The sequence below is a fragment of the Heptranchias perlo genome, chromosome 8 (genome assembly GCF_035084215.1).
Source record: "Heptranchias perlo isolate sHepPer1 chromosome 8, sHepPer1.hap1, whole genome shotgun sequence".
Taxonomy (NCBI): domain Eukaryota; kingdom Metazoa; phylum Chordata; class Chondrichthyes; order Hexanchiformes; family Hexanchidae; genus Heptranchias; species Heptranchias perlo.
The window spans coordinates 11,617,666-11,632,972 of record NC_090332.1 but is presented as its reverse complement, the minus strand read 5'-3'; the positions used below and the strand labels follow the sequence as shown (position 1 = coordinate 11,632,972).

General features: G+C 44.0%; 1 protein-coding gene across 1 annotated transcript in view; it reads right to left on the bottom strand.

The window, feature by feature from the left end:
- fez2b (fasciculation and elongation protein zeta 2b) overlaps nucleotides 1-4,924 on the bottom strand; it is a 111,142-nt gene extending 106,218 nt beyond the window's left edge. The window contains exon 1 of the mRNA XM_067988667.1: nucleotides 4,487-4,924. Within this exon, the coding sequence (XP_067844768.1) occupies nucleotides 4,487-4,836 (350 nt within the window). The 5' untranslated portion in view covers nucleotides 4,837-4,924. The remainder of the gene's footprint in view (nucleotides 1-4,486) is intronic.
- Between the last annotated feature and the right edge of the window lie 10,383 nt (nucleotides 4,925-15,307).

The window sequence follows — 15,307 nt, the reverse complement described above, 5'->3', positions numbered from 1 at the left end:
TCAGAGGAGGAATAACCAGAGAATGATTCATTAAATATAGGAAGTCAAGAAAGATTTGGGGGGGGGGGGGGAAGAAAGAGAGAGAGAAAAAAAAAGAGAAAGAAAAAGGTTGGAAACTAGAAAGGAGTTAAGAACTGTCTACTAAATGACAGCTGCTACAAACAAAGTTTCAGCAGCTAGGAAAAAGATTGAAGAACAGGATCTCAAAGGCTGTAATCTCTGGATTACTCCGTGCCACATGAGTGAGTACAAAAACAGGGAGATAGTGCAGGTGAATGCGTGGCCGGAGAAGTGGTGCAAGAAGGAGGGCTTCAGATTCCTGGGGCATTGGGACCAGTTCTGGGGCAGGAGGACTTGTACAAGCCGGACGGGTTGCACCTGAACAGGGCTGGGACCAATGTCTTCACGGGGAGGTTAACTAGTGCTGTGGGAGAGGGTTTCAACTAATTTGTCAGCAGGACGGGAACCAGGACATAGTAGCAGAGAGCAGAAACAAGGTGCACAGAAAACTAGAAGGGACAAACAGCAGCAGAATAAAGAATAGTGTAGAAAGAGCAGGAATTAGACGGAGGTAAAAAGCAAAGCAAACTAGCATGGCGTTGGAATGCATGTGTGTTACAAATAAGGTTGATGAGCTGCAGGCTCAAGTTGCCACATGGGGTTATGATCTAGTGGCTAGAACGGAGAACTGGCTTAAACATGGGCAGGAATGGGAACTAAACATTCCTGGTTACAATGTATTCAGGAGGGATAGGAAAGGAAAAAAAGAGAGGGGGGGGGTTGTGGGAGTATTGATCAAGGATAATATTACAGTTCTACAGAGGGACGATATACTGGAGAGTTCAAAGACTGAATCTATTTGGGTAGAGTTAAGGAGCTGTTACACTGCTGGTTGTTTACTATAGACCCCCAAATAGTGAGGATGATTGTAAACAATTTTACAACACCAAGTTATAGTCCAACAATTTTATTTGAAATTCACAAGCTTTCGGAGGCTTCCTCCTTCCTCAGGTGAATGTTGTGGATGCATTTCCACAACATTCACCTGAGGAAGGAGGAAGCCTCCGAAAGCTTGTGAATTTCAAATAAAATTGTTGGACTATAACTTGGTGTTGTAAAATTGTTTACAATTGTCAACCCCAGTCCATCACCGGCAACTCCACATCACAGTGAGGATGAGATAGAGGAGCAAATCTGTAGGCAAATTTCAGAGAAATGTAAAAATAATCAAGCAGTAATAGTAGGGGACTTCAATTACCCCAATATAGACTGGGGGAAAACAGTGTAAAGGGCAAGGAGGGTGAAGAATTCCTAAAATGTGTACAGAAGAACCTACTTAATCAGTATGTTGCCAGCCCAACAAGGAAGGTAGCAGTGCTGGATCTAGTTCTAGGGAATGAAGTAGGGCAAGTGGTGTGTGTGTGTCAGTGAGAGGAGAATTAGTGATCATAATATAATTCGGTTTAAAGTAGTTAAGGAAAGGGACAAAGAAAAATCAACAGTGAAAATACCCAACTTGGAGAGACGATTTTAGTGATTTGAGAAGGGATCTAGTGCAGGTGGACTGAAAACAAAGATTGGCCAAAAAAGCAGTAAATGAGCAATGGCAGGCCTTCAAGGGGGAGATACTTCGGGTACAAGCCAAACTTATTTCCATAAGGAGGAAAGATAGGGCACCCAAAGCTAGAGCTCCCTCAATGACAAAGGAAATAAAGGTTGAGGTAAAACAGAAAAAGGTTTGTGACAAATGTCAGGTACAAAATACAGTAGAAAACCAGGCAGAATACAGATTTAAAATAATTGGCAAAAGAACTAGAGGGGGAATGAGGAGAAATGTTTTCACACAGTGGGTTGTTAAGTTCAGAAATGCACTACCTGAAAGGGTGGTGGAAGCAGATTCCATAGGAACTTTCAAAAGGCAATTGGACATATATTTGAAGACGACTAATTTGCAGAGTTATGGGGAAAAAGCTTGGGTATGGAACTAAACTGGACAGCTCTTTAAAAGAAACAGCACAAGCACCTTGGGCCGAATGGCCTCCTTGCTGTAAGATTCTATGCTTTCTTGTATTCTGCCCAGAATTGCATGGGGGTATCTGGAGCATGAGGAGAGGGAGGAGGGAGCAATGGGATCAAAAACCTGGAATAATTTTCACTGGATCTTTTCCACTACCTCCATATCTTTTCAGTGTTATGGTAGGCAAGTGCTTGATGTCCACCAGTTCAGAAAACATTTATGGATACTGCAGATCTTAAAACTACTGTTCTCCTATGGATAGGTTTTTAAGAAATGTACTACCAGGGGATCTCTCCACACTAATAGCACAGTGTAGGCCCAACAGTGAGAGTAGTCTGAAGGATCCAGATCAGCAAGAAGCTTTTAGAATAGCTTCAGCAATCCCCATTGTTACTTAGAAGTAATATGTGCTTCATAGATCTGTGAATACAACACAAAGCAGCAGATTTTTTTTTAAAATCACAGCAATTTAAATGAGAAACTGGGCACACTTAAAGAAAATCAAAAATTGAAGATGCACAAATCTGAAACTAGAATTTTACAGTACTTAGTTTCATATATAAAAGAGAAAGTTGTGTCAATGTTTGAAAAAATAAGCAGCTGTTTGTTGGTGCCAACCTTTATATTGGAAAGATTGTATCATAGTTCACACAGATGGTCTCCAAAACTATGGATACAGGGGTGTGAAAAACTGACTATCCGAAAGAAAAACAGCAGTTATCATAGTATTATGCCAAGAAACTTGGTAAATACACAACTGCTGGGATGATTTGAAAATTAATAAAATCACCCAATCCCCACCTCTGACCAAGTACATATTGGCCACCATCTTTGCACCTTTAAAAATGGTAAAATATACAAATTGAGTAAATCAGTAAATTGAAATATTTGAGGCATAGAGTGTAAGACATACCACAGATAGAGAGAAAACAGAAGGATGGAGATGAGAAAAAATCTGATGCAAAATTCAACAACAAAAGTGTGCAAGTAGTATAGAGAGAAGGAGACAGAAAAACAGAGGAAAATGAATTACAGACAGACAGAACAAGAGAGATAATTACCGGTAGAGAAAATCACAGAAGATGAATTCGTTCTACAAAAACATGCTATTTAAACAGTTCCTTGGATGATTTGAGATTTAATTATATGGACACTGGCATCTGAAATGAGCATTAGACCCAATATATAATTGTTACAAACGATAACAATTATTTGGAATCTTCAAGACTACCAATATATTTCATAAACAGGAAGCACACAAATTAGGCATGTTGAGGAGAAATTAAATATGTGAAAGATTTATAACTTCAGCTAGGCCCAAGATTTCAAATAATCTGAAAATGATGATTGGATAGGCTAATAAACCTAATTCACAATTTGAACTATTTCATGATATCTTACCACAATACTACTTATAAAACCAGTGTCACACATGGTCCAACATTTTGCTTACAGTATACCATCATCACTGACTCCCTTTAAAATATTAGGAGATACCAGTATGTTAAGAGTACTGTTCACTTGCAGCAGAGATACATTTCATCCATCACCTTCAGAAATAACCCATACAATTTCAACAGCTCGATGCATTAACCTTCATGGTTGTGTATTTGATGGTTATCACATTTGCATTTTCAATATAGACAAAATATCTGGACATTGCCATTGGGTATTCAGAGATTTCAATAATCACAGGAAATTATATGGACTCATACTTTGCAAGACTGCAGATTCACTGCTGAATACTCAAGGCTACCAATTTTGAACCGATATATGGCTTTCTAAATACATAAATATCAACAAATTAATAACACATATAGCTACAGCCTGTTATAATTCCCGAGTAAAACTAGGAAAGCAGAATTTTAACTATCTGCCGGCATTATGACAATATATTGCTACCCATGGGCATAAATTACCTGCAGTATGGTGCATGCAGTTTACCCAAAGATCTGCACAGACTATTCTTACATATGAATATAAATAAAGCAGTTAGCCATGCCTGCGTGTTATGCAAACTCTTTATATTTACAGTATTGTCACTGTACTCATTTTATATTCCGGATGAAGAATGCTTTGCATAGAAGTTCGAAACTGCGGTGGGAAGGGTGCAATCAAAAAGAAACGAAAGGCATACATGTGGATTTTTTTTAAACAACGCATGCTGTAAATTTGAAATGAAAACAAAAAAAAGAAACTGGAAAATATATTGCAGGTCTGTCAGCAGCTGAAAAAAAAGATCTGCAGAAAGGGGAAACCTCCCTTGCAAGCATGAAGCTACGAACCGTCAAGCCATGGGAGATGACACAGGAGCTGGAACCCCAAGTGTCAAGAGGACAAAGTTTCCAGCATTCATATTCATTAGGACACTGCAGCAGCAAGAGAGCAAGAGCCAGCGCCAGCAGAGACCTGCGGAGCTCACTCAACCCCGCCGGAGCTGCCTCATACGCCCCTTCTGACCGTACTCACTCGTCGTCTCTCATGATGCTTTCTTCAGAGATGGGCTTGACCGGGGCAATGTTCTCCGTGTTGGTGTTGTAGTTCCGGAAACACACGGTCAGCTTCTCGTCGAAGTCGTTGACCAGGTCCTCCATGGACTTGAAGCTCACGATCTCCCCGGAGAAGTTGTCCAGCTCGGAGAAATCTTCCAGGTTGTTCTCCAGCACCCCGAAGCCGCCAACGACGACGACGGCGGGGCTGGTGGCGGTGCCGGGGACGCCGTTGGAGTTGACGTGGTCCAATTTGTAACTGCCTGACGGTGGTTTGAACTCGTAGAAATCCTGCCAGTCCTCGTCGAACTGCGCTAAGGGAGCCGCCATGATCGCGGGACTCCGACGCTCCTCTCTCGTTCTTGCTGACACCAACGCGCGCACGCGCAGCAACGGAAGCGGCCGCCCCGCCCACCAGACTGTGACCTCACACGGTCGGAATTTCCGAATGGAGCTGGCTGGCCGCGGGAGCGCGCGCGCGCGAGGGTGAGCGGCGCGTGCTCAACAACACAAAAAACACGCCAACCAACCGTCCTGCCCGCCACGGCTCCGCCCGCCCACGTGACCTCACAGCGCGAGTCGGCGCAACGGAGCGCGAGCTGTATTGGGGCTGCGCTCATTGATTGGCTGCGCAGTGATTCGTGACGTATTCGCGGGGAGCGCGTGAAGGGCCGGGCAGTTCTGCTTCCCTCTGTGACGTCAGGGATTCGGGTTGAGGGGCGTGGTGAGAAGGGTAGCCCCGCCCACCTTAGTTACCTGCGAACAGGTGTGAGGGGCCGAAGGTAAACAAAGCAGTTCAACGTTGACCTCAGTGCGTTGCATAGCTGTCAGATGATGGTCTTAATGCCTGAGGTATCATACTCCGTACAGCACAGGAGGAGGCCATTCGGCCCAACGTGCCTGTGCCGGCTCTTTAAAAAGAGCTATCCAATTAGTCCCATTCCCCTGCACTTTCCCCATAGCCTTGTAATTTCCGGTCAAGTATTTACCCAATTCCCCTTTGAAAGTTACTATTGAATCTGCTTCCACCACCCTTTTAGATAGTGCATTCCAGATCATCACAACTCGCTGCGTAAAAAAATGTTTGCTCATGCCGCCTCTGGTTCTTTTGCCGATCAACTTAAATCTGTATCCTCTGGTTACCGACCCTTCTGCCACAGGAAACAGTTGGTCCTTATTTACTCTGTCAAAACCCTTCATGATTTTGAACACCTCTATCAAATCTCCCCTTAACCTTCTCTGTTCCAAGGAGAACAACCCCAGTTTCTCCAGTCTCTCCACATAACTGAAGTCCCTCATCTCTGGCACCATTCTCATAAATCTCTTCTGCACCCTCTCTAAGGCCTTCACATCCTTCCTAAGTGTGGTGCCCAAAATTGAACACAATACTCCAGCTGAGACCTAACCAGTTTGTACTCTATGCCTCTATTAATAAAGCCCACTATCCCATATACTTTTAACAGCCTTCTCAACTTGTCCTGCCACCTTCAAAGATTTGTGTATGTGCACTCCCAGGTCTCCCTGTTCCGGCACCCCCTTTAAAATTATACCATTTAGTTTATATTGCCTCTCCTCATTCTTCCGATCAAAATGTATCACTTCACACTTCTCTGCATTAAATTTCATCTGCCATGTGTCTGCCCATTTCACCAGTCTGTCTCTATCCTCCTGAAGTCTGTTACAATCCTCCACATGTCCCAGTTTTGTGTCATCTGCAAACTTTGAAATTATACCCTCTATACCCAAGTCCAGGTCATTAATATATGTCAAAGAGCAGTAGTCCTAATACTGATCCCCAAAGAACACCACTGTACACTTCCCTCCAGTCTAAAAAAACAACTGTTCACCACTACTCTCTGTTTTCTGTCCCTTAGCCAATTTTGTATTCACGCTACCACTGTCCCTTTAATCCCATGGGCTTTAATTTTGCTAACAAGTGTATTATGTGGTACATTATCAAATGCCTTTTGAAAGTCCATATACACAACATCAACTGGTGGTAGTATTTATTTCTTAAAAAATAAAAAAAATGCTGGAAATCTGAAATAAAAACAATAAATGCACAGTACGTCGAACACTGTCTGAAAGAGCAAGATCATTCACCTTGTCCTCAACAAAAATAATTATTTGGAATGCAGATTGAAAAATTAAAAGACATGTCAACGCAATTGAATGTGCATTTTGTGCACTGTACCTTGCACAGTGACATGGTGGAACCCATCATGCAAGTACTAAGGACAAGGCTGAAGTGCTTGCAACCATCTTCAGCCAGAAGTGCTAAGTGGATGATCCTTCTTGATCTCCTCCTGAGATCCATCATCACAGATGACAGTCTTCAGCCGTTTCAAGGATCCCTAGTAAAACTGAAGTCAATGGAGATCAGGGGGAAAACTCTCCAGTGGTTGGAGTCATACTTGGCACAAAGGAAGATGGTTGTGGTTGTTGGAGACCAATCATTACAGCCTCAGTACATCATTGCAGAAGATCCTCAGGGTAGCTCCCTAGGCCCAACTATGTTGAACTGCTTCATTGATGACCTACCCTCCATCATAAAGGTCAGAAGTGATACTGTTTGGTGATAATTGCACAATGTTTAGCTCCATTCACAATTCCTCAGACAATGAAGCAGTCAATGCCTGCGTGCAGCAAGACCTCTAAGTGACAAGTAATAGTTGTGCCACACAACTGCCAGGCAATGAACAAGAAAGAGCCTAACTTCCTCCCCTTGACATTCAATGGGACTACCATCATTGAGTTCCTTAGCATCAACATCCTGGGATCACCATTGACCAGAAAATCATCCAGACCAGCCATCTAAATATCATGGCTACTAGAGATGGTCAGAGGCTGGGTATTCTGTGGCAAGTGGCTCATCTCCCAACTCCTCAAAGCCTCTCCACCACCTACATGCACAAGTCAGGATTGGAATACTCTCCACTTGCCTCGATGGGTGCAGCTGCAACAACACTCAAGAAGCTCAACACCATCCAGGACAAAGCAGATTTTTTTTATTAGTTCATAGGATGTAGGCGTCACTGGCAAGGCCAGCATTTATTGCCCATCCCTAATTGCCCTTGAGAAGGTAGTGGTGAGCCGCCTTCTTGAACCGCTGCAGTCTGTGTGGTGAAGGTTCTCCCACAGTGCTGTTAGGAAGGGAGTTCCAAGATTTTGACCCAGCGACGATGAAGGAACGGCAATATATTTCCAAGCCAGGATGGTGTGTGACTTGGAGGGGAACGTGCAGGCGGTGTTGGTCCCATATGCCTGCTGCTCTTGTCCTTCTAGGTGTTGAGGTCGCGGGTTTGGGAGGTGTTGTCGAAGAAGCCTTGGCGAGTTGCTGCAGTGCTTTCTGTGGATGGTACACACTGCAGCCACTTTGCGCCGGTGGTGAAGGGAGTGAATGTTTAGGGTAGTGGATGGGGTGCCAATCAAGCGGGCTGCTTTGTCCTGTCGAGCTTCTTGAGTGTTGTTGATACTGCACTCATCCAGGCAAGTGGAGAGTATTCCATCACACTCCTGACTTGTGCCTTGTAGATGGTGGAAAGGCTTTGGGGAGTCAGGAGGTGAGTCACTCGCTGCAGAATACCCAGCCTCTGACCTGCTCTTGTAGCCACAGTATTTATGTGGCTGGTCCAGTTAAGCATCTGGTCAATGGTGACCCCCCAGGATGTTGATTGTGGGGAATTCGGCAATGGTAATGCCGTTGAATGTCAAGGGGAGGTGGTTAGACTCTCTCTTGTTGGAGATGGTCATTGCCTGGCACTTGTCTGGCGTGAATGTTACTTGCCATTTATCAGCCCAAACCTGGTGGTTGTCCAGGTCTTGCTGCATGCGGGCACGGACTGCTTCGTTATCTGAGGGGTTGCGAATGGAACTGAACACTGTGCAATCATCAGCAAACATCCCCATTTCTGACCTTTTGATGGAGGGAAGGTAATTGATGAAGCAGCTGAAGATGGTTGGGCCTAGGACGCTGCCCTGAGGAACTCCTGCAGCAATGTCCTGGGGCTGAGATGATTGGCCTCCAACAACCACTACCATTTTCCTTTGTGCTAGGTATGACTCCAGCCACTAGAGAGTTTCCCCCCTGATTCCCATTGACTTCAATTTTACGAGGGCTCCTTGGTGCCACACTCGGGAGTAGGCCGAGATGGATCATCCACTCGGCACTTCTGGCTGAAGATGGTTGCAAATGCTTTAGCCTTGTCTTTTGCACTCACGTGCTGGACTTCACCATCATTGAGGATGGGGATGTTTACAGAGCCTCCTCCTCCCATTAGTTGTTTAATTGTCCACCACCATTCACGACTGGATGTGACAGGACTGCAGAGCTTTGATCTGATCCGTTGGTTGTGGAATCAGCTTAACTCTATCTATAGCATGTTGCTTCCGCTGTTTAGCATGCATGTAGTCCTGAGTTGTAGCTTCACCAGGTTGGCACCTCATTTTTAGGTACGCCTGGTGCTGCTCCTAGCATGCTCTTCTACACTCCTCATTGAGCCAGAGTTGAATCCCCTGGCTTGTGGGTAATGGTAGAGTGAGGAATATGCCAGGCCATGAGGTTACAGATTATGCTGGAATACAATTCTGCTGCTGCTGATGGCCCACAGCGCCTCATGGATGCCCAGTTTTGAGCTGCTAGACCTGTTACTGAATCTATCCCATTTAGGACGGTGATAGTGCCAGACAACACGTTGGATGGTGTCCTCAGTGCAAAGATGGGACTTCATCTCCACGCAGACTGTGCGATGGTCAATCCTACCAATACTGTCATGGACATATGCATCTGCGACAGGTAGATTGGTGAGGACGAGGTCAAGTAAGTTTTTCCCTCGTGTTGGTTCGCTCACCACCTGCCGCAGGCCCAGTCTGGCAGCTATGTCCTTCAGGACTGCGGCCTAGCAGTGGTGCTACCGAGATCACTCTTGGTGATGGACATTGAAGTCCCCCATCCAGAGTACATTCTGTGCCCTTGCTACCCTCAGTGCTTCCTCCAAGAGTTGCTCAACATGGAGGAGGACTGTTTCATCAGCTGAGGGAGGGCAGTGGATGGTAATCAGCAGGAGGTTTCCTTGCCCATGTTTGAACTGATGCCATGAGATTTCAAGGGTGCCAGTGTCAATGTTGAGGACTCCCAGGGCCACTCCCTCCTGACTGTATATCACTGTACCGCCACTTCTGGTTGGTCTGTCCTGCCGGTGGGACAGGACATACCCAGGGATGGTGATGGAAGAGTTTGGGACATTGGCTGAAAGTTATGATTCTATGAGTATGGCTGTCAGGCTGTTGCTTGACTAGTCTGTGGGATAGCTCTTCCAATTTTGGCACAAGTTCCCAGATGTTCGTGAGGAGGACTTTGCAGGGTTGACGAGGCTTGGTTTGACCTTTGTCATGTCCAGTGCCTAGTGGTCCATCCGGTTTTTTTCTTATTATGACTTTTTTTAAAGCAAGATTTTACAACTGAGTAGCTTGCTAGGCCATTTCAGAGGGCAATTAAGAATCAACCACATTGCTGTTGGTCTGGAGTCATATATAGGCCAGACCGGGTAAGGACGGCAGGTTTCCTTCACCTAAAGGACCTTAGTGAACCAGAGGGGTTTTTACGACAATCCGGTCGTTTCATGGCCACCATTACTGATACTAGGTTTGTTTTTTTTAATTCCAGATTTTATTTAATTAATTGAATTTAAATTCCCCAGCTGCCATGGCAGGATTTGAATTCATGATTCCGGATTATTATTCCAGTAACATAACCACTAAGCTACCATACCCTTATTTATCATGACCTTATCCGTTAGCCTAAACATCGACCCCCTCCATCACCGGCATATCGTGGTTGCAGTCTGTACTATCTACATGATGCACTGCATCAAAGTCTTCTTCGACAGCCCCTCCCAAACCCGCAACCTCCACCGCCTAGAAGGACAAATGTAAACAATTTTACAACACCAAGTTATAGTCCAGCAATTTTATTTTAAATTCACAAGCTTTCGGAGGCTACCTCCTTCCTCAAATAAAATTGCTGGACTATAACTTGGTGTTGTAAAATTGTTTACAATTGTCAACCCCAGTCCATCACCGGCATCTCCACATCATGACTAGAAGGACAAAGGCAGCAGATGCCATACCATTCTGACTTGGGCGGATATCACCATTCCTTCATCCTTTCTGGGTCAAAATCCTGGAACTGCCTACTAACAGCATTGTGAAAGCACCTTTGCCATATGTTGAGCAGTGTATACTTGCTGTTGGGTTATTACAGTGACTACTATTATTATTTACTGCTGGTAAATGCAAATTTACCAGCTTAACAACTGCAAATGAAACACTTGATCTTTGTTAATGTGGCATTGGCACTGTTAAGTTACAAAACTGCTTCCAGTTCAGTGTGGCAAGCTTGCGAATTTACCTGAATTACATTACGGGGCAGATTCCGAGCACCGTCGAAACAAGCAAGCGTATCCAAGAATGCTCATTCACAGCGGTACAAAAGTAAAAATCTTCATCAACAGAAACAGGCCTCAGTATGCATCTATGAGAGACTTTAATAGAATTTATCTTCTTCACAGTCTTTTGCTTGTAGTCTTTTATTTTTCATTGACATTTGCCTTTCCCCACCGGTCACAACTCCTCCTCAGGAAGTGGAAACTGTATTAATCTCATTTGACTTCTGTATTTTTACCCAAACAAGTGACTTAAGTCTAAATTGTGTGTTGTTTTACTTTGCTCTAAATTTAATTTGTAATGATAACAGTACAACAGTCTATACAATGTTATTAGGGCCTCAGAAGGAATTCAATAAAATTCTGAGTTGTCTGGGTTTCTCTCTGATTCAATAATCATTGACAAAGTATTCATACTTTTGTCAGTTAGGATAAACAGTGATCCTATGTTACCAGATACCCAAACCTACAGTTCCTTACCAGCAAATGCAAAAGGTAATTTTGGCAGCATTTCTCCCCCTCTACATTTTCTGACAAGGGTTTAGCATACCAATATTTGGTTACTGCTAATAAACTCAAAATAGAAGTTAAAATAGGTATTGGATCTGGGGAAGAGAAATCTTATTTGATTTAACAAAACTGCCACTTTCTGATTTAAAAGGAACATTTACTTTTCTTGGATGTAAGTCCAATGTGGACACACTTATCAAAATTCTGATGTCAACAATGCCATGAGGAGATGTGCCAAACAAAAAGGTGAGCACTGCCCACAATGTCAGAATTTACTTAGTGATAAACAACAGCTTGCTATTAAATAGCACCTTTAAACACAGAAAAATGTACCAAGGCACTTTCCAGAGGCAAGAGGTAAAAACTAGATGCCAAGCCATGGATTGAGATATCAGGAGGGTTGATCAAAAGCTTGATCAAAAGGGTGGATGCTAAAGAGGGTCTTAAAAAAGGAGAGCAAGGTGGAGAGATGATGGGATTTAGGGATGGGATTCCAGAGTGTGGGATATATATGGCTGAAGGCACACTCATCAATGGAGGACCAAAGGGAGTTGGGGGGGGGGGGGAGAAAACTTACTGCTAAATTCAGGCTCTTCCAAGACTAGGGGGTAAATTTCAACCCCGAAGAAGGGATGGGCTGGGGGCGGGTGGGCAGTAAAAATCCGTTTTTGGAGTGGGACCGCATCCTGGCTCCAAAGCATCTACTTCCGGGTTTGTCGTCCTGGAATCAACCAGGGAACAGGCTATTTTAGATCATGTATTGTGTAATGAGACAGGGTTAATTAGCAATCTCATAGTATAGGATCCTCTGGGGAAGAGTGATCATGATATGAGACTTGTATCTGAATCTGACTTAAGTCAGATACGAGAACCTTAAACTAAAATAAAGCCAATTACATAGGTATGAGGGGTGAGTTGGCTAAGGTAGATTGGGAAATTAGATTAAAGGGTATAACGGATGACAAACATTCAAGGAAATATTTCAATATTCTCAACAAATACACACATTCCATTGAGAAATAAAAACTCCACGGGGAAAAGTGATCCACCCGTGGCTAATTAAAGAAGTTAAGGATAGTATTAGATTAAAAGAAGAGGCCTATAATGTTGCCAAGAAGAGTAGTAAGCTTGAGGATTGGGAAAGTTTTAGAAACCAGCAAAGGAAGATGAAAAAATTGATAAAAAGGGAGAAAATAGAATATGAAAGTTTACTAGCAAGAAATATAAAAACAGATTGTAAGAGCATCTACAAGTATGTAAAAAAGGAAGCGAGGAGCAAAAGTAAACATTGGTCTCCTAGAGGCTGAGACAGGAGAAATTATAATGGGGAAATCAGGAAATGGCAGATGCGTTAAAACAAATATTTTGTATCTGTCTTCACGGTAGAAGACACAAAAAGCATACCAGAAATAATGGGGAACCAAGGGGCTAATGAGAGTGAAGAACTTAAAGTAATTATCAGTAGAGAAAAAGTACTTGAGAAACGAATGGGACTAAAAGCCCATAAATCCCCTGGACCTGATGGCCTACATCCGAGGGTTCTAAAAGAGGTGGCTGCAGAGATAGTGGATGCATTGGTTATGATCTACCAAAATTCCCTAGAATCTAGAATGGTCCCAGTGGTTTGGAAGGTAGCAAATGTAACTCCGCGAATCAAGAAAGGGGGGAGAGAGAAAACAGGGAACTACAGGCCAGTTAGCCTGACATCAGCCGTCAGGAAAATGCTGGAATGCATTATTAACTAAGTGGTAACAGGGCACTTAGAACATCATAATATAATTAGGCAGAGTCAACACGGTTTTATGAAAGGGAAATCGTGTTTGACAAATTTATTAGAGTTTTTTGAGGGTGTGACTAGCAGGGTAGATAAAGGGGAACCAGTGGATGTAGTATATTTGGATTTTCAAAAGGCATTCGATAAGGTGCCATGTAAAAGGTTGATACGCAAAATTGGGGTTGGGGGTAGCATATTAGCATGGATAGAAAACAGAGAGTAGGGATAAACGGGTCATTTTCGGGTTGGGCAGGCTGTAACTAATGGGGTGCTTAAAGATCAGTGCTTGGGCCTCTGCTGTTTACAGTCTATATTAATGACTTAGATGAAGGGACCGAGTATAATATATCCAAGTTTGCTGATGAAACAAAGATAGGTGGGAAAGTAAGCTATGAGGAGGACACGAAGAGTTTGCAAAGGGATATAGACAGGTTAAGTGCTTGGGCAAGAAGGTGGCAGATGGAGTATAATGTGGGGAAATGTGAGGTTATTTACCTTGGTAGGAAGAGTAGAAAAACAGAATATTTTTTAAAATGGTGAGAAACTAGTACATGTTGGTGTTCAGAGAGACTTGGGTGTCCTCGTACAAAAAACACAAAGTTAGCATGTAGGTACAGCAAGCAATTAGGAAAGCAAATGGCATGTTGGCCTTTATTGCAAGGGGTTTGGAATACAAGAGTAAGGAAGTCTTACTGCAATTGTACAGGGCTTTGGTGAGACCCCATCTGGAATACTGCATATAGTTTTGGTTTCCTTATCTAAGGAAGGATATACTTGCCTTAGAGACGGTGCAACGAAGGTTCGCTAGATTAGTTCCTGGGATGAGAGGGTTGTCCTATGAGAAGAGATTGAGTAAAATGGCCTATACTCTCTAGAGTTTAGAAGAATGAGAGGTGATCTCATTGAAACATATGGTTATGAGGGGGCTTGACAGGATAAATGCTGAGAGTTTGTTTCCCCTGGCTGGAGAGTCTAGAACTAGGGGGCATAGTCGCAGGATAAGGGGTCGGCCATTTAAGACTGAGATGAGGAGGAATTTCTTCACTCAGAGGGTTGTGAATCTTTGGAATTCTCTACCTCAGAGAGCTGCGGATGCTGAGTCACTGAGTATATTCAAGGCTGAGATAGATAGATTTTTCGACTCTAGGGGAATCAAGGGATATGATGATTGGGCAGGAAAGTGGAGTTGAGGTCGAGGATCAGCCACGATCTTATTGAATGGCTGAGCAGGCTTGAGGGGCCATGTGGCCTACTCCTGCTCCTATTTCTTATGTTCTTATGTTTATTTTTATTCGTTCATGGGATGTGGGCGTCGCTGGTGAGGCCAGCATTTATTGCCCATCCCTAATTGCCCTTGAGAAGGTGGTGGTGAGCCGCCTTCTTGAACTGCTGCAATCTGTCTGGTGAAGGTTCTCCCACAGTGCTGTTAGGAAGGGAGTTCCAGGATTTTGACCCAGCGACGATGAAGGAACGGCGATATATTTCCAAGCTGGGATGGTGTGTGACTTGGAGGGGAACGTGCAGGTGGTGTTGTTCCCATGTGCTTGCTGCTCTTGTCCTTCTAGGTGGTAGAGGTCGCGGGTTTGGGAGGTGCTGTCGAAGAAGCCGTGGCAAGTTGCTGCAATGCATCCTGTGGATGGTACATACTGCAGCCACGGTGCGCCGGTGGTGAAGTGAGTGAAAGTTTAGGGTGGTGGATGGGGTGCCAATCAAGTGGGCTGCTTTGTCCTGGATGGTGTCGAGCTTCTTGAATGTTGTTGGAGCTGCACACATCCAGGCAAGTGGAGAGTATTTCATCACACTCCTGACTTGTGCCTTGTAGATGGTGGAATGGCTTTGGGGAGTCAGGAGGTGAGTCACTCGCCGCAGAATACCCAGCCTCTGACCTGCTCTTGTAGCCACAGTATTTATATGGCTGGTCCAGTTAAGTTTCTGGTCAATGGTGACCCCCAGGATGTTGATGGTGGGGGATTTGGCGATGGTAACGCTGCTGAATGTCAAGGGGAGGTGGTTAGACTCTCTCTTGTTGGAGATGGTCATTGCCTGGCACTTGTTTGGCGCGAATGTTACTTGC